Source organism: Quercus lobata, chromosome 2 (assembly GCF_001633185.2).
Source record: "Quercus lobata isolate SW786 chromosome 2, ValleyOak3.0 Primary Assembly, whole genome shotgun sequence".
In the NCBI taxonomy this organism is placed as follows: Eukaryota; Viridiplantae; Streptophyta; class Magnoliopsida; order Fagales; family Fagaceae; genus Quercus; species Quercus lobata.
In genome coordinates this window covers 5077404-5094234 of record NC_044905.1, presented here as the reverse complement: position 1 = coordinate 5094234, position 16831 = coordinate 5077404, and the positions used below count along the sequence as shown (strand labels likewise).

The 16831-nt window shown below is 31.0% G+C and overlaps 1 protein-coding gene across 1 annotated transcript; it reads right to left on the bottom strand.

The window, feature by feature from the left end:
• Positions 1-6470: 6470 nt before the first annotated feature.
• LOC115978392 (calcium-binding protein CML39-like) lies at positions 6471-8488 on the bottom strand. The gene is made up of 2 exons (XM_031100412.1): positions 8174-8488; positions 6471-6886 (listed from the first exon to the last, which is right to left on the bottom strand). The coding sequence occupies exons 1-2, from the start codon at positions 8431-8433 to the stop codon at positions 6868-6870; spliced, it is 279 nt and encodes a 92-aa protein (XP_030956272.1). The 5' UTR covers positions 8434-8488; the 3' UTR covers positions 6471-6867.
• Positions 8489-16831: the final 8343 nt, after the last annotated feature.

The following is a 16831-nucleotide window of genomic DNA, read 5'->3' as shown; positions in this document are numbered from 1 at the left end:
CAAACATTGAACAAACTCTGTTCAAGTAAATTGTGACCAGAGACAAAGTTCATCTCTTTCTCTTGAAGAAGTTGTTGTGTATGTGCACCGTAGGGTTTTGTGACCAAGCATCTTCTTGATCTTCATCGTGTGGATGAACTGAAGAACTTTGCAACCAACAACCTTCTTAGTTGGTGATTGAAGTCGCGTACTAGAATCCGCGCAATTAGTTAGTCACGTACTTGGGAGTTGTGCATTCAAAGGGGAACTGTCACTACAAAACAAGTCCAATTGGGTATTGGGATAAGGGTTCAACTGTAAGTTGGTAAGGTACTTGGGATTCTTTTACTTGTAACCGCTTGTTGTGATAATAGTGAAATTTCGAGAGTGGTGACCTGAAAATCACCCGGTGAGGTTTTTGCCGTTAGGTTTTCCCCATTCGTAAACAAATCACCGTGTTATTTATTTTCCGCTGCATATTTAGTTTATTGGTGATTTGTTTGTGCTACCACGCGTTTGCATGATAAATTGATTAATTAATAACTTGACTAATTAATTAATTAATTTCTATCACAAGGGGTCATTCAGTTTGTGGCCTATCAAATTTCTTGTGGAGGAAAAGAACCTCGTAACTCAAATTCTAAGTAGCACTTGAAAAGGCATGTGAATTTATAATTTTTCGTTGGTCGAGATTTATATGATTGCCCTGGGAATACAATTCTTACTGAGTTAAATGACTTTCTTTTTTATGCCAAAATTAGAGTTTATTCTTTCCTTGAACCCTACTTATTTGATCTAAGACCAAAAGCCTCTTTACTTGCTAATTAAAATACCAAAATACTTATGGGTACGAAGGAGGGTACGTATACCCTCATTCGAACACAAATCCTCCTCTATTTTATTTTTTGTGTTTCACTTTATATTGTAGCAATCACAACTTGTTATATATTATTTTTAATTTCCTTATAAAATACTTAATGTTTAATTTTTTTTTTTTTTAATTGAGACATATGAATTATGGCATACTGTGATTGATGGAGCATAAATTAGAATACAAAAAATGAGATAGATGATTTGTATTTCCCTTATTCTCTTTAGTACTCCACGCAAGAGCCATGGGCTGCTTAATTACATTTTTTTTTTTTTTAGAAAGACTTTCAACCTATGACATCCGCTCCTAATGATAGCTATTTATCATCAGACCAAGACACTAATTGATTTTTAGTATAGGCAGGGATTGAATCTCAGATCTCTTATTCAATCATCAGAAACTTTACCATTTAAGCTAACTTGAACCCACGCTTAATTACATTTCTTAGGAACTTGTTACTTGTATTTACATCATGTATTGTAAATTCTTCATTTGAGTGAACTAGAGAATAAGAGAAGTATTATGTCTACAATAATTTCATAACAAATCACAAGTGGTAAATCATTATTGGTTTTAATTTGAACCTACCACCGAAATTATTTTTGTATCCACCAATAAAAACTTGTAACAATCTGTCACGTAGGATTTGTTGTGAAAGTGTTGTGAACATAGCATTTCTTATTAAATAATCCGTTAAAAAACGTTGTTAATGTCCAAGCAAGAGATAATTTATAGTTTATTACATGGTTGAAATCATATTTATAAGAAGATGCACATACACATATAAAAGAGTACTGATTATTACACTTATCATACAAACATTGCCACATGAATTGAAATCATATTTGTAAAACACGATTTTAGTTAAAGTTATGAAGTCCTGAAATCATGTTTTTGAAACACGATTTCACAATTTTAACTAAAATTGTGTTTTCAAAACACGAATGCAAAAGATAGTGTGCAGTATTGAGTGTTTTCCCTATATAATATAAAGATAAACACAAGGCAACTACTTATTGGCATTGTAGTCAACGAGGGCTTCCAGCTCCTCTTCAATATCAATGTAACCATTGTCGTTCTTATCAGCATGACGGAAGCCTTGCTCAGTTTGGCACCAACTAATACCTCCTCCAAGTTCTCGAAAGGCTGCCTGCAGCTCCTCAAATGAAAGTTTTCCATCGCCGTTCTTATCGTGCTTCTTGAACGTGCTCCGTAACTTCTCTTTAATAAGGACGTCGGGACTAAGACCCTTCATGTTCGTGGTCGTGAACAGTAACCTACCCATTCTATATATGTATCACTTGAAGTTTCTAGATTTTCTTCAAGCAATAAGTAAAACTTGAGTCACTTGCACTATGGTGAGCTTTAGAACGCAACAATATTGATATATATATATATATATATATATAGAAACCTCTAGCTCTCAGTTTTTTTTTTTTTTTTTTTTTTTTTTTTTTTTTTTTTTTTTTTTTTTTTTTTTTTTTTTTTATCATCCTTCTCAGAATTTGATTTTCCTATTGCAAGTCAGTACATATCTGAAATTATTCGATCGGATAGGGAAGATTTGTAACTTTTTTTCCTGATTTGTTTTTCAAACTTTTTGGTCGGCAGTGGTCCTAGTGGAAGATAAATTATCTAATATGAATGGGTTTCTTGTAAAGTTGTTAATAAAGTAGTTCAATTCTAAGTGACAATAAAATGAATACATTTCATGATTCATAGTATAAATTTTATATAGAATACTACAAATTAGAAAGTATATTAAATATCACGTTATTTAAATTTTGAAATGATGTAGCACTTTGAAGTTTAAATACTGTTAAACCCTTAAAAAAATGATCTTAAATATGAAATTGACACAAATGTATTTGCTTTTGTTATTCTTTTTAACGACACTTTTATTTTACTGAAACTGAAAACTTTTTACTGAAATTACTATAGATAAAGGTAAAAGTTAATTGAAATAATACAGTAAAACCCATGAATAGTACCAAAAATTGCAGTGAGACCCATGAATAACAGTAAAAATAAGCTGAATAGTAAAATAAACTGACTTTTTAAGCTGAAGCCAAACACACACTAAATTTTCAATTTGTCATTATGTTTTGAGAGACCGATCTTCAGATTGCATTACATGGGTGCTAACATCTTTGCCACTTTGTAATTAACTTAGCTTTTGAAATTAGATTTTGGGGTGTAGGTTAGAGATTTAACTTTTTACTTTTCTTTTTTCCTTTAGATGGTATTTAGGTTAAAAACCCATGTAATTTTATTTCTTTAGATTGTAACTTAGGACCCAACGCTTTAGAACATTTATTTGAAAAATCCTGCGCTATCTTATAATTCAATTGAGCATTTTTTTGTTCTTATTTTTCGAGGTGTTAAATTAAATTAATTGTCAATTTTCATTGTCAATTCCTTAATATAGAAATGAGTATAGTTATAGTTGAGCATCATTATGTGTGTGACTATCAAGGGTAGCTAGATATCTTGGTCCTTTTGGATCGTGATTTTCACATTATGTTACCACATGAGAGGTGAAACCTAACATTGAATTTGATATAGACATTGCCTTATGTGACCTTATCACATTCTAAAATGAGAATGCTAAAGAATTGTTGAGTTACTACTCAATCAGTGAATGTATATGTAACAAAGCAAATATCATGTGCTATTAGAATTCTAGAGTTTTTGATAAATTATTCCAACCCATGGAGCTATATTTCTAGATGTTCAATTGCGTCAAAGACAACAAATGTATGCTCACAAAACTACATTTTAGTCATGCATATTTGGTTTCAAAAACTACTCTTTTTTTTGTTAAAAATCTTGTAACTCAATTGATGCATTTTGAAGATTCCAAAAGAAACATCCAGAGTTCAAATCTCTTGACCCCAACTATTGTTATGAATAAATAAATAATTTCATTTTTTGCAAAGCAGCCCCTATGCAGGCTATGCTGCAAATCAAAATCATGATTTTATTGTGGTTTACAAGACTTAGTTTGTTGCATAAATTCATGAAATTAAATGACCATCTTAATTAATGTTGAGTTCATCTTTGTTTGTGATTTTTTTTTTTTTTCTCATGAATAACTATTTTAAAGGTAAGAATCTAAGCAACTCTGGAACCACCGAGAGAGGTGGCCTAGTAGTCTTGGTGTGAATGGGGGAGTACCAGGTCCTATGTTCGATTCACAATGGGCAAACTGTGGGATCGATTAATGTCTAGCCCAAGCTCTCTCGTGGGGCTAAAGTGAGGTCTGTGGTCACCCCTGACCACAGTAGATATGGATTAATCTAATATTCTTTAGTAAGGAATGCCTCTATAGTCATGCCCAAGGAAGTGAGTCACAATGGTCGTCCTGCCCCCCTTTCTTGGCCAAAAAAATAAAAAAAGCAACTCTAGAAAAAAGAATTTCTTACCAAGTCTATAGGATTTTCACTCAACTTAACTTTGTTTTATTAAATAATTACACAATAGCTTACACTCCAAAAAGAGGCCAAGAAGGTCACCTCTTTCCTTTATCCATCACATAATAAGCTACAGCTTACAAACAGGAACACTCCCTTATATGTATAAACACAAGACTAAACCCTTGATAAACAACAACAACAATAAGATAATTAGAGGGTGTATATGGGTCGGAAGATTACACACATCCAAGCTTATAATCAGATACTTAAAGAGTTCTGAACACCCTCATTAAAAAAATAATAATAATAAAAAATAACGACTAGGATGACAACAAGATCTATCCCACAGTGTACCCGCAATCTAGGGCGTACTCAACTAGCTTTTTCAACTCGTCCTCAGTAATATACCCATCATCATTAGCATCAGCCTGACGGAGTGCCTGATCAGTTCTATAAGCATCCCAACGCGACCCAAGATATTTGAATGCATTCTTCAACTCGTCCCGTGAAAGCTTTCCATCTCCATCAACGTCATGGCTCTTGAAAATATTCAATAGCTGCTGTTCATTGAATGGAACTGAAGTACGTTTAAACGCCATAGCTTTCCTGCCCATTTCGTGAGGGGACTTTAGATATATAAGGTTAGGATTTGATTGCAATGAGAGTCTCTTAATTGCAATACAAAGAGACTAGAGTGCAACACTGATTTATATAGGAATGTGGCTCTCATATCTCTGCACCTTTATTCTACTTTATCTTTACTATCTTTATTCTCAGAATTTTAATATAGTATAAATTGTTAGGTTGTTATTAAGTTATTATTCACATGAGTTCCTTGAGTTTTAATTTGATACAACAAAATGTCTTCGAAGGAATTTAATTTTAAAATCCGCTTAAAAAAAAAGAATCCTTTAATATAGATTTCAAATCGCATCATAATGGTTAAAAAATAATTTTTTTATAAAAGAAAAACGGAAGAATATATAATAGTGTCATACGTGACAAAATTTATGGTGATATATAATAATTAAATAATCACATTCATTTATAACCAAAATTTTATGATTTATTTAATATTATAAAGCTCTAAATCACCACATGAACGTGATCATCATGGGCAACAAGAGAAATGGGTAGCAAGGCTTATTAATTTATTATCACCGTCCAAATTTCTTTTGTTTATGCGATCAAATTTTTTTTACCTAGAATCTATAATATTAAAATCTTAACATTAGTCTAAAAGACTAAAAAGAGTACAGGAGATGGCAGATAATCTTATTCTGTACAAACCCTTGGGGGAAAGTTTCTAATAGTGTGCAACATTGTGCTAGATATATATATATATATATATATATATATATATGAGATTGCAAAATAAACTCATATCTTATTAAACTTTTAATTAATTGATAGTTGGGATCACTCATCTAAATATATGGGCTTGATAATATGCTTAATTTGAGTTTTTCAATATACTTATATTTAATTGGGAGTTGGGATCACTCATCCAAAACTTTTTGTAATTAGTAAGGCATAAATTTTCAAAATTTATGAGTAAAATTTGTAATATTTATAACATTATTATTAACAATTTTAAATGCTGAATTATTTTCATGTAATTAATGAGACATCAATTTCCTAGTGATGGATGAATCTATTTTTTTTATGCAAGTCAGAAAATTGGATTATTTTTTAATGCTTTCTAAAATTTCAAATACTCTGATATTTCTCATATCTAGGCATTTTTATGTCTTCAAATTGCAATATCCTTCTCATCATTTAAGTTTCCTATTACAAATACAGGAGGATTCTGAAAATCAACATCGATCTATAACTGAAAATTCAGTAAGGGGAAACTTTTTAACCTGTTAAAAAAAAATCCAACTTGGTCAGTAGTGGAAGTTTTTATCGTTGAATTAATGCAGATTGTGTTAAATTTGGTATAAAACAAGTTGATTTTGATATCACACAATTGCATGGCTCCTTTTACTCAATGGGTTCTTCTTCTTCTTTTCTTTTTCTTTTTTCTTTTTTTTTTCTTTTTTAAATCTTCTAGAGTTGACAATAAAAGATTAAATAGTTAATCGCATCCCATTTTTGGGATTTGACAGTCACGTTTATGTTGAATGTAACAAAGCGAATAAATTTTAATAAAAATATATGATGGAGTATTAGTGGTTACACAACAAACCTAAGTTCCGGACGGCTGAGAAAGTACTTGCACTCAAAATGAATCAAATGACTTGTGTGGCATTGATGTGACACTGGCTTAAACTTGTTGACTTAAGTTAATGATCTCGCCTTTTCCAATTCAATAGAGATATTCAGTGTTTGTCTCATACTTGAGATTGGTTTGGAGCCTTTAGGAAGCTCCCATTTCTCTATAATTCTTGTCATTTCCGACATGTTGCGGCCTCAATTGGGGGTTACTATAGTGAGAATAAAATCAAGGATTCACCCAACCCCACCAGCCGACCTTTAGCAAACTCGGATGGCCATGCTTTGCAGCATCCTATCGATTAATATAAATTATTGCAACACACTTTAGAATGAGATTCTTCAGAGAAAGTTCAACAGGAAACAAATAGCTTCATTCGTGTTCTAGTTAAATGTATGGCACCTACAACACAAAAAAGATTCTCTTCATTTACTCTTAAATGAAGATGTTCATTTTAAGGCGAAACTAATAGAGTAAATGAAGATGCTCATTTTAAGGTGAAACTAATAGCATGCTTGTGTGATTCACGGGCGAATGAGAATTAATATCTAAAGTAAATAAAAGATTTTGTAAGTATCATTCTAATTTGAACAATAAAACAGTTAATGAAAAAAATTACCTTATATGATGATAGATGGTTAAAATAATTTTATTTAAATAATGAAAGTTCAATGAAACTTTTAGTAATAGAATTTTAATCCAAATAGTATTTTCACGTTTTGGAACTTCGGTAGAGTTTGACCTACAGTAGAATTGGTTTAGTAATCTAACTTATTGGAACTTTGGTAGAGTTTCACCTAGAGTAGAATTGGTTTAGTAATTTTAATGTCCTTACTATAGTGTGGGAGAACGAGAGTTGGAGAAAGAAATAGAAAAAGGCTTAGAGCATCTCCAATAGTTTAGGTAAAAACAAAATAATCTCTATAATAGATAATGAGACCCAAAAAATGATCTTCAATGGATTCTCTAAATCAAGATTTTTTTTTTGGCTCATGAACAGTAGTTCATCAAATCTAATGGGCTATTGTACATTAATGAAAGAATAAAACTAAATAAAAAATTAGCAAAGAAAGGAGTGGGGATGGGGGTAAGAGAATATGTGTTAAAAAATGAAGAAATAATATTTAAATGAGATAGAGAAATGATAGAGAATCTGTTAGAAGATATATTTAAAAAAGTAGATAGGTAAAAGGTAAATATCACTGTTTACTGTCCAAATAGTACAAAAATATAGAGAAGCTGCTAGAGATACTCTTAAAGGAGCAAGAAACATACAAATAATGTTATGTCTGGTTTGTGCTTGATAGACAAATTAAATAATTTTGAAAATTTGAGTAGTGCCTGGCATTACATTCAAGCCCTTTCATCATCAAGAAGTTGTAATATGCTATGTTAAATATTAATATACACAATAGCTGATTTAGAGTTGGTTCATTTATACTCTCATAAAAAGGACAAGAAGTTCCTTTTCTCCCCAACTACATATACACAAAAACAAACATTATGTACTATTAGGTAATCTCTAAAGCTACCAAAGAGGCTTGTAATTCAACTAGCATTTTTTGGTGTTTTCAATGGAGATGTTCAAACATTAAATTCTATCTCCCTAAACTGTCAAAGTTTAAAAAAAAAAGGAAAAAGAGAAAGAGACACAATATCTTGAACTAGAAGATCTACACAATGGTGTACCGGCGTTCTAGGGTGTAATCAACTAGCTTTTCCAACTCCTTTTCATCAATGTACCCATCATCGTTAGCATCAGTACACCGGAGTGCCTGATCAGCTCTATAAGAACCCCAACGCGAGCCAAGATATTTGAATGCTTTCTTAAGCTCTTCCCTTGAAAGTTTTCCATCTCCATCAGCATCATAGCTCTTGAAAACATTCATTAGCTGATCTTTAGTGTATAAAACACTCGTAGGTTTATACACTGTAACTTTCCTGCCCATTTGTAAGCGACTTTGGATAGGGTTTGTTTGCTAATAGAGTCACACTTAATTGCACTATAAGGAGTTTGAGAGCAACATTGATTTATAGAGATATGTGGCTCCCATGTATATCCTTGAACCTTTATTCCAATTTATCTTGTAGCTAGCATCTTTATTCAAAATTATAGAAATACACATTTGATGCAAGAGAAATATTCCGGTCTTTGACGCATCAGATTAATTAATCTGATATGACCTTTTTTTTATGTGAAAAATAAAAAAATAAAAAAAACACCCTCAAATGTACTTTTCAATATATTTTTTCATATATCTTCTAAAACAAATAAAGAATAAAATTTGAATAATGCATAAATCCTTATATTAATAGTCCTGTAATTTCTATTAGCATATTAATCTATTAATTCCATAAAAACAGATAAGAAAACACCTGTGTATGTTACAATTAAAACATTACATAAATTTAAATCACCTAAAATTTTGAATATATAGAGTTTAAAAATAAAATATAAAATGATTGATAAAGAAAAAAATGTAAATAATTGGAAAGACAATTTATAGTGAAATTTACCCCCCCAAAAAAATTACTATTATTAGATCTAATTAACACTAAAAATAAGTATATCTGAGAATTGTACGTTAAGTTTATAAGTAATTTCATTAATATATTTATCTATAACATAAAAAAAATTAAAAAATCTAAAATAACTTTAGTGTATAAATATAAATTGAAAATAGATCCATTAAATTAAAATTTCGATTTAATAATAGATGCTTGGCAAACAAGTCGGGCTGGGTTATAATCCTGTATTGGTCAAAATGGAAAAGGCCAAAACAGGGTTTTTATTCTTATTATGCGTGAAATTTATACCCTAAGCCATCACATATATATAATAATCACATTAACTTATAAGTAACAAAATATTTAGAGTATATACAAGGTTAAGGGCTGTTTGTCTTAGCTTAAAATCCATTTTATAGCAAAATATATGTATAAAGTTTTAAAATTAATGCACATATATTTATATTTTATATATAGCTATACTTACACCCAAATTATTTTTTAGATAAAATAAACCAAGAAAAAAAATCACAGCAAAACACAAGCATAATATTACTTTTTTGTTATTATGGGCGACAAGAGAAGTGGTAGCAAGGAGCCCAGGCTTATTCACTATGAAAAGCAATTGATGCTTATTTACTTTTCTCAGTCAAAAAGTTTTAGGAGGTTATATAATGAAGCGTCATGAACAAGACTGGTGGGTAAAAGATTTGCTAGATTTTTTTTTTTTTTTTTTGAGAAGAAGAAGAAGATTTGCTAGAAATGATCGATAATCTTATCCCATACCAAACCTAGCTAGGATATAGTTTCTGATAGTAACCCACACAGTTGCGTAGAGGCCAAAAAAGTAAGGGTGGCAATTCGTTTTCGCGTGTCGGGTTCGTGTCATGTCAACTTATAAGTATTCGACGATATAGATCAACACTAACATGACATGTTTATTAAACGGGTCAAAATTCCTCAACCCTAACACTATTCATTTATTAAACGGGTCAGCCATATCGACCTATTTATCAGATTTTATCAAAATGAAAAAAAAAATTATGAAAAAAAAAAATAAATATTTTTAATATAAAATTCAGAACTAACGAGCAATTGCATTACAAATAATTATTCAAAACTAAAGTATATCACAATATTACAAATAATTAATCACAATATGTCAAAGAAAATAAATCACAACAACTAATAAGTTTATATACCTAAAGTTTGATAGGTATATTAGTAAAATGTCATTTAATTAAACAGGTCAGATACGCAAACGGGTTCTACATGTTCAACACTAACCCAACCCGTTTATTAAACGGGTCAACCGTATCAACCCGAATATGACACAAACCCGTTAACCCTCAACCCATAACCTGCTAATTTCATATCGTGTCGTGTCGGGTTCGCGGGTTGTGTCCAATTTTGCCACCCCTACAAAAAAGCATATATGTACCGTAGCCTAATAATGTTATATATGGACCATAGTCTGGTCCATGGAGATTGAAACGAATAAACTTTAGTGTTTATTTTCTATCTAAAACTTTAGTGTTTATAAAGCTTCTAAAAGAGAGAATATGGGATTATAGGGAATATTATTTTTATTTTTTTCCGGTTATTTTTGCCAGACTTTTAATGTAGTTCTTGGATTATGTTCGGATATTGTTTAGTCTTTTGACCCCATATATTGACAATTTAAATGGAATTAAAATCGAATTGATTAATTAATCAATTATGTATGAATTTCACTTCACATTAATTAAGTCATATAAAGAATTTTTATCAAAAAAATAAAGTCATATAAAGAATATTGTAAAAAAATAAAAATAAAAAACGGAATGCAGAAATCAAGGACGCAGTTATGATGTGAAAAACCAATGACAACTAGCTACCAATGAAAAAAAAAAAAAATCAAAGATTTAACCACCAACCACCAACCCTAAGACAGAGATCCACTAAATAAAATTGAAGTTCTTAAAATAGAAATTAATCTTAACTTCTATCGCTACCTCTGGCAAAAACTTACTCATATGACCACACAATACTATTCCAACCTTAAGTTATTTCACTTTGGATTTTCAGGAACTTTCCACTCGCAACTTCAAAGTCTACCCTAAAAGATTCTTCATAGAAGCTTGACTGTTTTTAGTACTATAGCTTCAATTGGATGGTTCACCAAGTACCGACCTTCAGACCTTTGGTGTAATCGGTATGTTGGTGAACTTAAGAGAAAAAGCACAAACCCTAGGCATAAGGCTCTCTCTTTTGTTATTTAGACGACTACTAATATTAATGATTCCTTTTATACTCTAGCAAGTAAGGCTAAAATTCCGACTCATGGATTGGCTTAATGGGCCTAATTAAGAATCGAGGTTAATTATTATTTTCAATTGATCAACTAATTGTAGAGAGGCTGTCAAGATTAATCTTGATCAATCGACTAGTTGTCGACATAGGTTCAAGAATACATAAGCTTCCTTTTCCTTGAGCTGTTATGGAATTGACCTGTACTTGAAAACACATTTTTTAACACAACTAACACGCACTTTTGTTCACAATTTGCCAACCTAAACACTACAGACATAACAAATTATATAAACATTAGAGTTCAATTCAATTTATAAACTTGTATCAATTTAGTTCATAATGCTAAATAAAAAAACCCCGGTTCGAAAAAACTTACAAAAACACTGATTCTCTTAAATATCATGGAATATTCCATGGCCAATATTTGGCTGAAATCCACCAATATAAAAGAACAAAGTTTATTCTTATTCTTTAGAGCTGCTAGAGAAACTGAGGAATAATTCATCCAAAAGAGAAAAAATTTCAATGTTATTACACCAGGAAGAGAACTTATCATATTTAATTAAGCATGTATTGCAAATCTAGGTTCCATATCCAGAACATGTTACAACACTTAAACTTCTTTTGCTATCCCCATTAAACAAAGGTAGACATTTTATTTTTATTATTCATTTATTCTTATAATCCTCCCATCTCCTAAAAAATGGGTTAAAAGAATAAAACAAGGCCTATTTATTAGTACAAGTATTCATTGTTGAAGTGTATTTCACTAGCTCGGCCAACTCTTTCTTGCTGATGTAATTATCACCATTATCATCAGCATGCCAGAGTGCTGACATAGCTCGCAAGCTAGGGAATTCAACTCCTAAATCGCTGAAGGCCTTCTTGAGCTCTTGCTTGCTGAGGTAGCCATCTTTGTCTGAGTCAGAGCGCCCAAATACATTCTTCATCTGCTCTTCACCACATGTAATAGCAACAGAATTGGTCTCTCTCTTAGTACGGTTAGCAGGAGCAGACTTAAACCTAGCATGACTCATTTTTTTGGCTGGGAATTCGGGTTTTCGTTGGTGTTAAACTTGAATATTGGGAGCTATATATATAAGAGTTTGCTTGCTGTGTGATGAGAGAGTTTTGAGAACGAATTTAATCAATTTATATAGAACAGAGGCCGACTTCAATTTGATATGAGTGCGCATTTGTTTTATTCTCTTTACTCTTTTTTTTTTAACTTTTATAACTTGCGGGATGCGCCTAATGAAACAAAATATGGTACCCAAGCATATATAGATGGACGGTACGTGGCATAAACTTGGTACATGAATCTATTAATTTTGCTAGGTGCATGTTGCATAAATATACAAAATATAAATAAATCTTCCCTTTTGATTATAATAATAATAATAAAGACATATAGATGGAAGTGTCAAATTACTCAAATCCACTTCCTAATTAGTTGAGCAGATTACACATATTTACTCTTGTAGATGAAATTTGAACCAATAACAACTAACCACCTATGATTTGTTGTAAAAATGTTATAGACATAGTATCTCTCTAAACCAAATGATCTGCTTGCAATGTTGTAGGCTGTTGTTAGCCATTTGCTTATAGTAGTTCCTCAATATTTTTCAATAACACTTTCAAAACTTTTGCAATTATTCAAAGGAATAACAGGCAAGTAATGTACAAAGTTGTTATACATTAGCATAATTTATTTTAATTAGTAGTGGATAAGTAATGATAAAATATATGTTTTATTGATGATTGTGTTTTTTATCTTCAGATCAAGATATGAATTAGTGTAAGCGGAAATTAAACTTTATATTTTGAACTTGTTCAATTATCAGAAACTTTACCCCCAGTAAAGCTAACTAGAATCCACAAAAAATTAGTTTGGAATAGAATTAGTTAGATTTGTTTGGATTAGAATGAATTATGATTAGTTTTATTGATACATTATAGGAAGTTAGTATTTATTGTTCATCTAATTAATTAGAAGTCAATTTTCTATAAATTCATATGTTGACAATGAACAAAAAATAATCATGATCTACTAAATTATAAATTGTTAACTAGAGGTCTGGACTTTTTTTAAGTAGTCTATTTATCTAGGAGGTAACAAAATAACAAATAAAAACTTGGGTACATAACAATTTGGAATCAAAATATGGATCAATGAAGTAATTGGAGCAAAAGGTTTTTCTCCCTTATCTCTGGTCTGCAGCAAATGCAACAAATTATGGAGAAAATCACTCAGTAATTCAAGAAGTTCAACATGTCTCCATCACACGGAAGGAGAAAACTTGCAAGCTTATGAAAAGGCACACCATGATTATGAAAGACACATTGACAGTGGAGAGTTGCAAAATAATGGCACAAAAGAAGGAAAACTACAGTCAGAAAGACGTAAAAGTAAAACAGCCTCCCAACCTTTCTATCTCTACGTCATTCATATGGAAAAGCTAAATGCATGCTTTTCAAAAATAAATAAATAAATACTTGAAGAATGTAAGAAAGGAAGGCAGATCAAATCCAAAAGACCAACATATAAGAAATCAAAGAGAAGTACTTCATGGAAGATTGAGGAAGAAGAAGAAGAAAGACCCTCGATGACAAGGATGTCTTCTAGAAGAAATGAAAAAGATATGTTTTGTTGACTTAAATTAATTTGGATTAAGGTTAGTTAGATTGGTTTGGATTAGGATGAACTATGATTAGTCTTATCAACTGGTTATAGGAAGTTATAATATATACTATTCATCAATCTAATTTTGGAAGTTAGTCTTATATAAATTTATATATTAACAATGAATAAAGGGTAGTCACAATTTCCTAAATTATAAACGGTTAACAATTATAACTTGGAAATTTGTACTCCCTCAAAATAGTCCATTTATGAAATTAAGAGATCTTGATTCCCTTAATGCAACCAATAAAATTTTGGGCACATAACAAAAGCGATCCAATTATCCAAATCATTTTTTTCATAAGTACTTCTTCTTGTAGTCAAGGGAACAAACAGTATGACGAATGAACATGTTTTGTAATGCTTATGCTATGCCACCAATTGCAAAGCGATCCACTGGTAAGTAATAGTTAATTGGGTACATGTGTATATAAAATTTTCACGTAGAACAGAAAAAAAAAAAATAAAAATAAAGAATTTGAGAAACTAAATATATTTAATTGAGTGACCACATAGATTTAAACTTTTGGATTACATAATATTTCTATATGTTATATTAAGTCTTTGATTAGAGTCTCTCCATAATGTTCTCTCCCAAACTAGTAATGTTATCAAGACCCCTTTTATGTTTGGAATGGAGACAAGATGCATGTCTTTGAAGCCCACACAAATGTGTGTAAAGCCACAAAACTCACATGAATTAAATGATCTTGAAAAAAGAATTCCCAACAATGTAATATTGCCAATGGTGTGGATGTGGACTTGTGGGATTCTGATGGTTGAGTGTATAAGATTGACATGTGGTTTCTACGAATGGTTTGTAAGAGCTTATGGATGAGGCATGTTGAAAGAAAAACTCACACATAAGGGAGAACTATTAGAACTTGTTTGTGCCCAAAAATTAAGAGAGAGATCTTAGAGCCTACAAAGAGGTAATGATTTGCATTTGAGGAGAGATTATTAGGTATATACATGTAAATGTAAATAAAAGTACCATGCACATAAAAGAAAAATAAAGAACTTAAAAATCTAATATAATATAATTAGGTCAAATTTCATGGTCATAAACGTTGGGATTAAGTGTTATCCTTATATATGTTATATTAAGGGTGAGTTTGGTTCAGTTTTTTGTAAAAGTGCATAATGAAAAAGTGGAGTTTTCAAAAAGCTGAGTGTTTGATAAAATCTATTAAAAAGTACTTTTTGAAAAAGCTGAGTATTTGGCTAGCACTTATAAAAGTGACAGTTTGAGGGATAAATTACCAAAAAGGACAATGTATATATAAGAGCATCTCCAGCAGGTTAGACAAATTTTTATACTGTTTGGACAATCAACAGTGACATTTATCTTTTGCCTACCCACTTTTTAAATTTTTATTTTTTAATCAAATTTATTCTTTTTTAATATTTATTTTTTCTTTTTCTATTCATTCTCAACAATTATATTTTTCAACAAAAAGTGTTACATCCACAATATTTTTTGCAATACTTTCACAAGAATCATAACAAAATCTTATATGGAAAGTTATTACTAGTTCTAATTTGAACCCACCACTGAAATTATATTTTTACTCACCAATATTAGCTAATTACTTAAAATTTATTGTGAAAATATTGTAAAAATATTGTGGTAGTATTTTTAAATTGTGATTTCTAATTCTTTGCCTTTCTTTCATCCATACGTTTCCTTTTTCTTTTCTTTTTTCTTTTCTTTTTTCTCTTGCATTTTGTCCACCACACACATATACCATTGTCCATTAGTACATCCTCTCCTTTTTCTTTTTCTTTACTTCCACTTTCCAGAAGCTCCCTCATTCTTTCTTCTTCTTCTTTTTTTTCTTTACTTCCACTTGATTCCAGAAGCTCTCCGACTCTCTCTTTTTTTTTTTCTTTTTTTTTCTTTTCCTACTTGATTCCATAAATTCTCTAGCTCTCTCTGTGATACTTGATTCCATAATCTTGCTTGCCTTTTGGTGTCATTATCTTCAAAGTTCAAACACACATAGACACGCATGGAGAGAGGAGAAATCATCTTTGCTCCACCGCACTGCCACCGCTGCTCCTCCTCCTCACTGCGGAGTGCATGCAACCAGGGGTCATATCAGCTTCTTTTTTTTTTTCCTTGATCATTTATTGCTGTTCTAATTTTTTTTTCTATTCTTGATCTACTGTTGTTGTTGTTTTGATTTTAGATTTGTTGTTTAAATTATATCAGTTTTATGAGAGCAAGAATTTTTTTGCTTTTATTGTTGTGGTTTGATTAATTTTAAGATTATGTTTTTGAGTTTGTATTTTGATTATGCTTGAGATGGGAGGCATGAGAGTGAGCTTCATGCAAAGGGAGAGCAGAGAGATGAGATGAGGGGCATGAGAGTTCAGCTTCAGGCATGAGAGAACTGATGAATTTTTATGGGTATTTTCGTAATTGACCATCAGCCCAACGGTAATAATTCAAACGCGCATGCGCGTTTTGTTTTATGGACCTCCCGCGGTCCATAAATATTGCGCGTTTTGAACGCGTTTTTTGCCTTGGCCCAAAATGCAACTTTTTTCAAAAAGTTGCGTTTTGGGCTGAGCTAAACACATATATTACTTCAGCTTTTATAAATATATGCGTTTCAGCTCCTAAAAGCTTAAACAAATGCAAACTAAAACCTCAATAGTAGATATTTGAAGTATTTGTTTAAGTATTAATTAATTCCTCAAATTGCATTAAGAATGCTAAAGTTGTTCAGTATTTTTCCGTGAAGGATTCTCTCTTAATTTGTTTAACATGTGAACTCAAATATTATCGCATGCTTTACCTGCTTAGCTTTCTTTTATTTTTCTCTACTGTCTTGGGATCCAGTGGATCTGGTTCT

What these genes read in the sequence shown, in the direction of transcription:
- LOC115978392 (XM_031100412.1), bottom strand. Translation starts at nt 8,433, where the DNA reads ATGGGCAGGAAAGTTACAGTGTATAAACCTACGAGTGTTTTATACACT.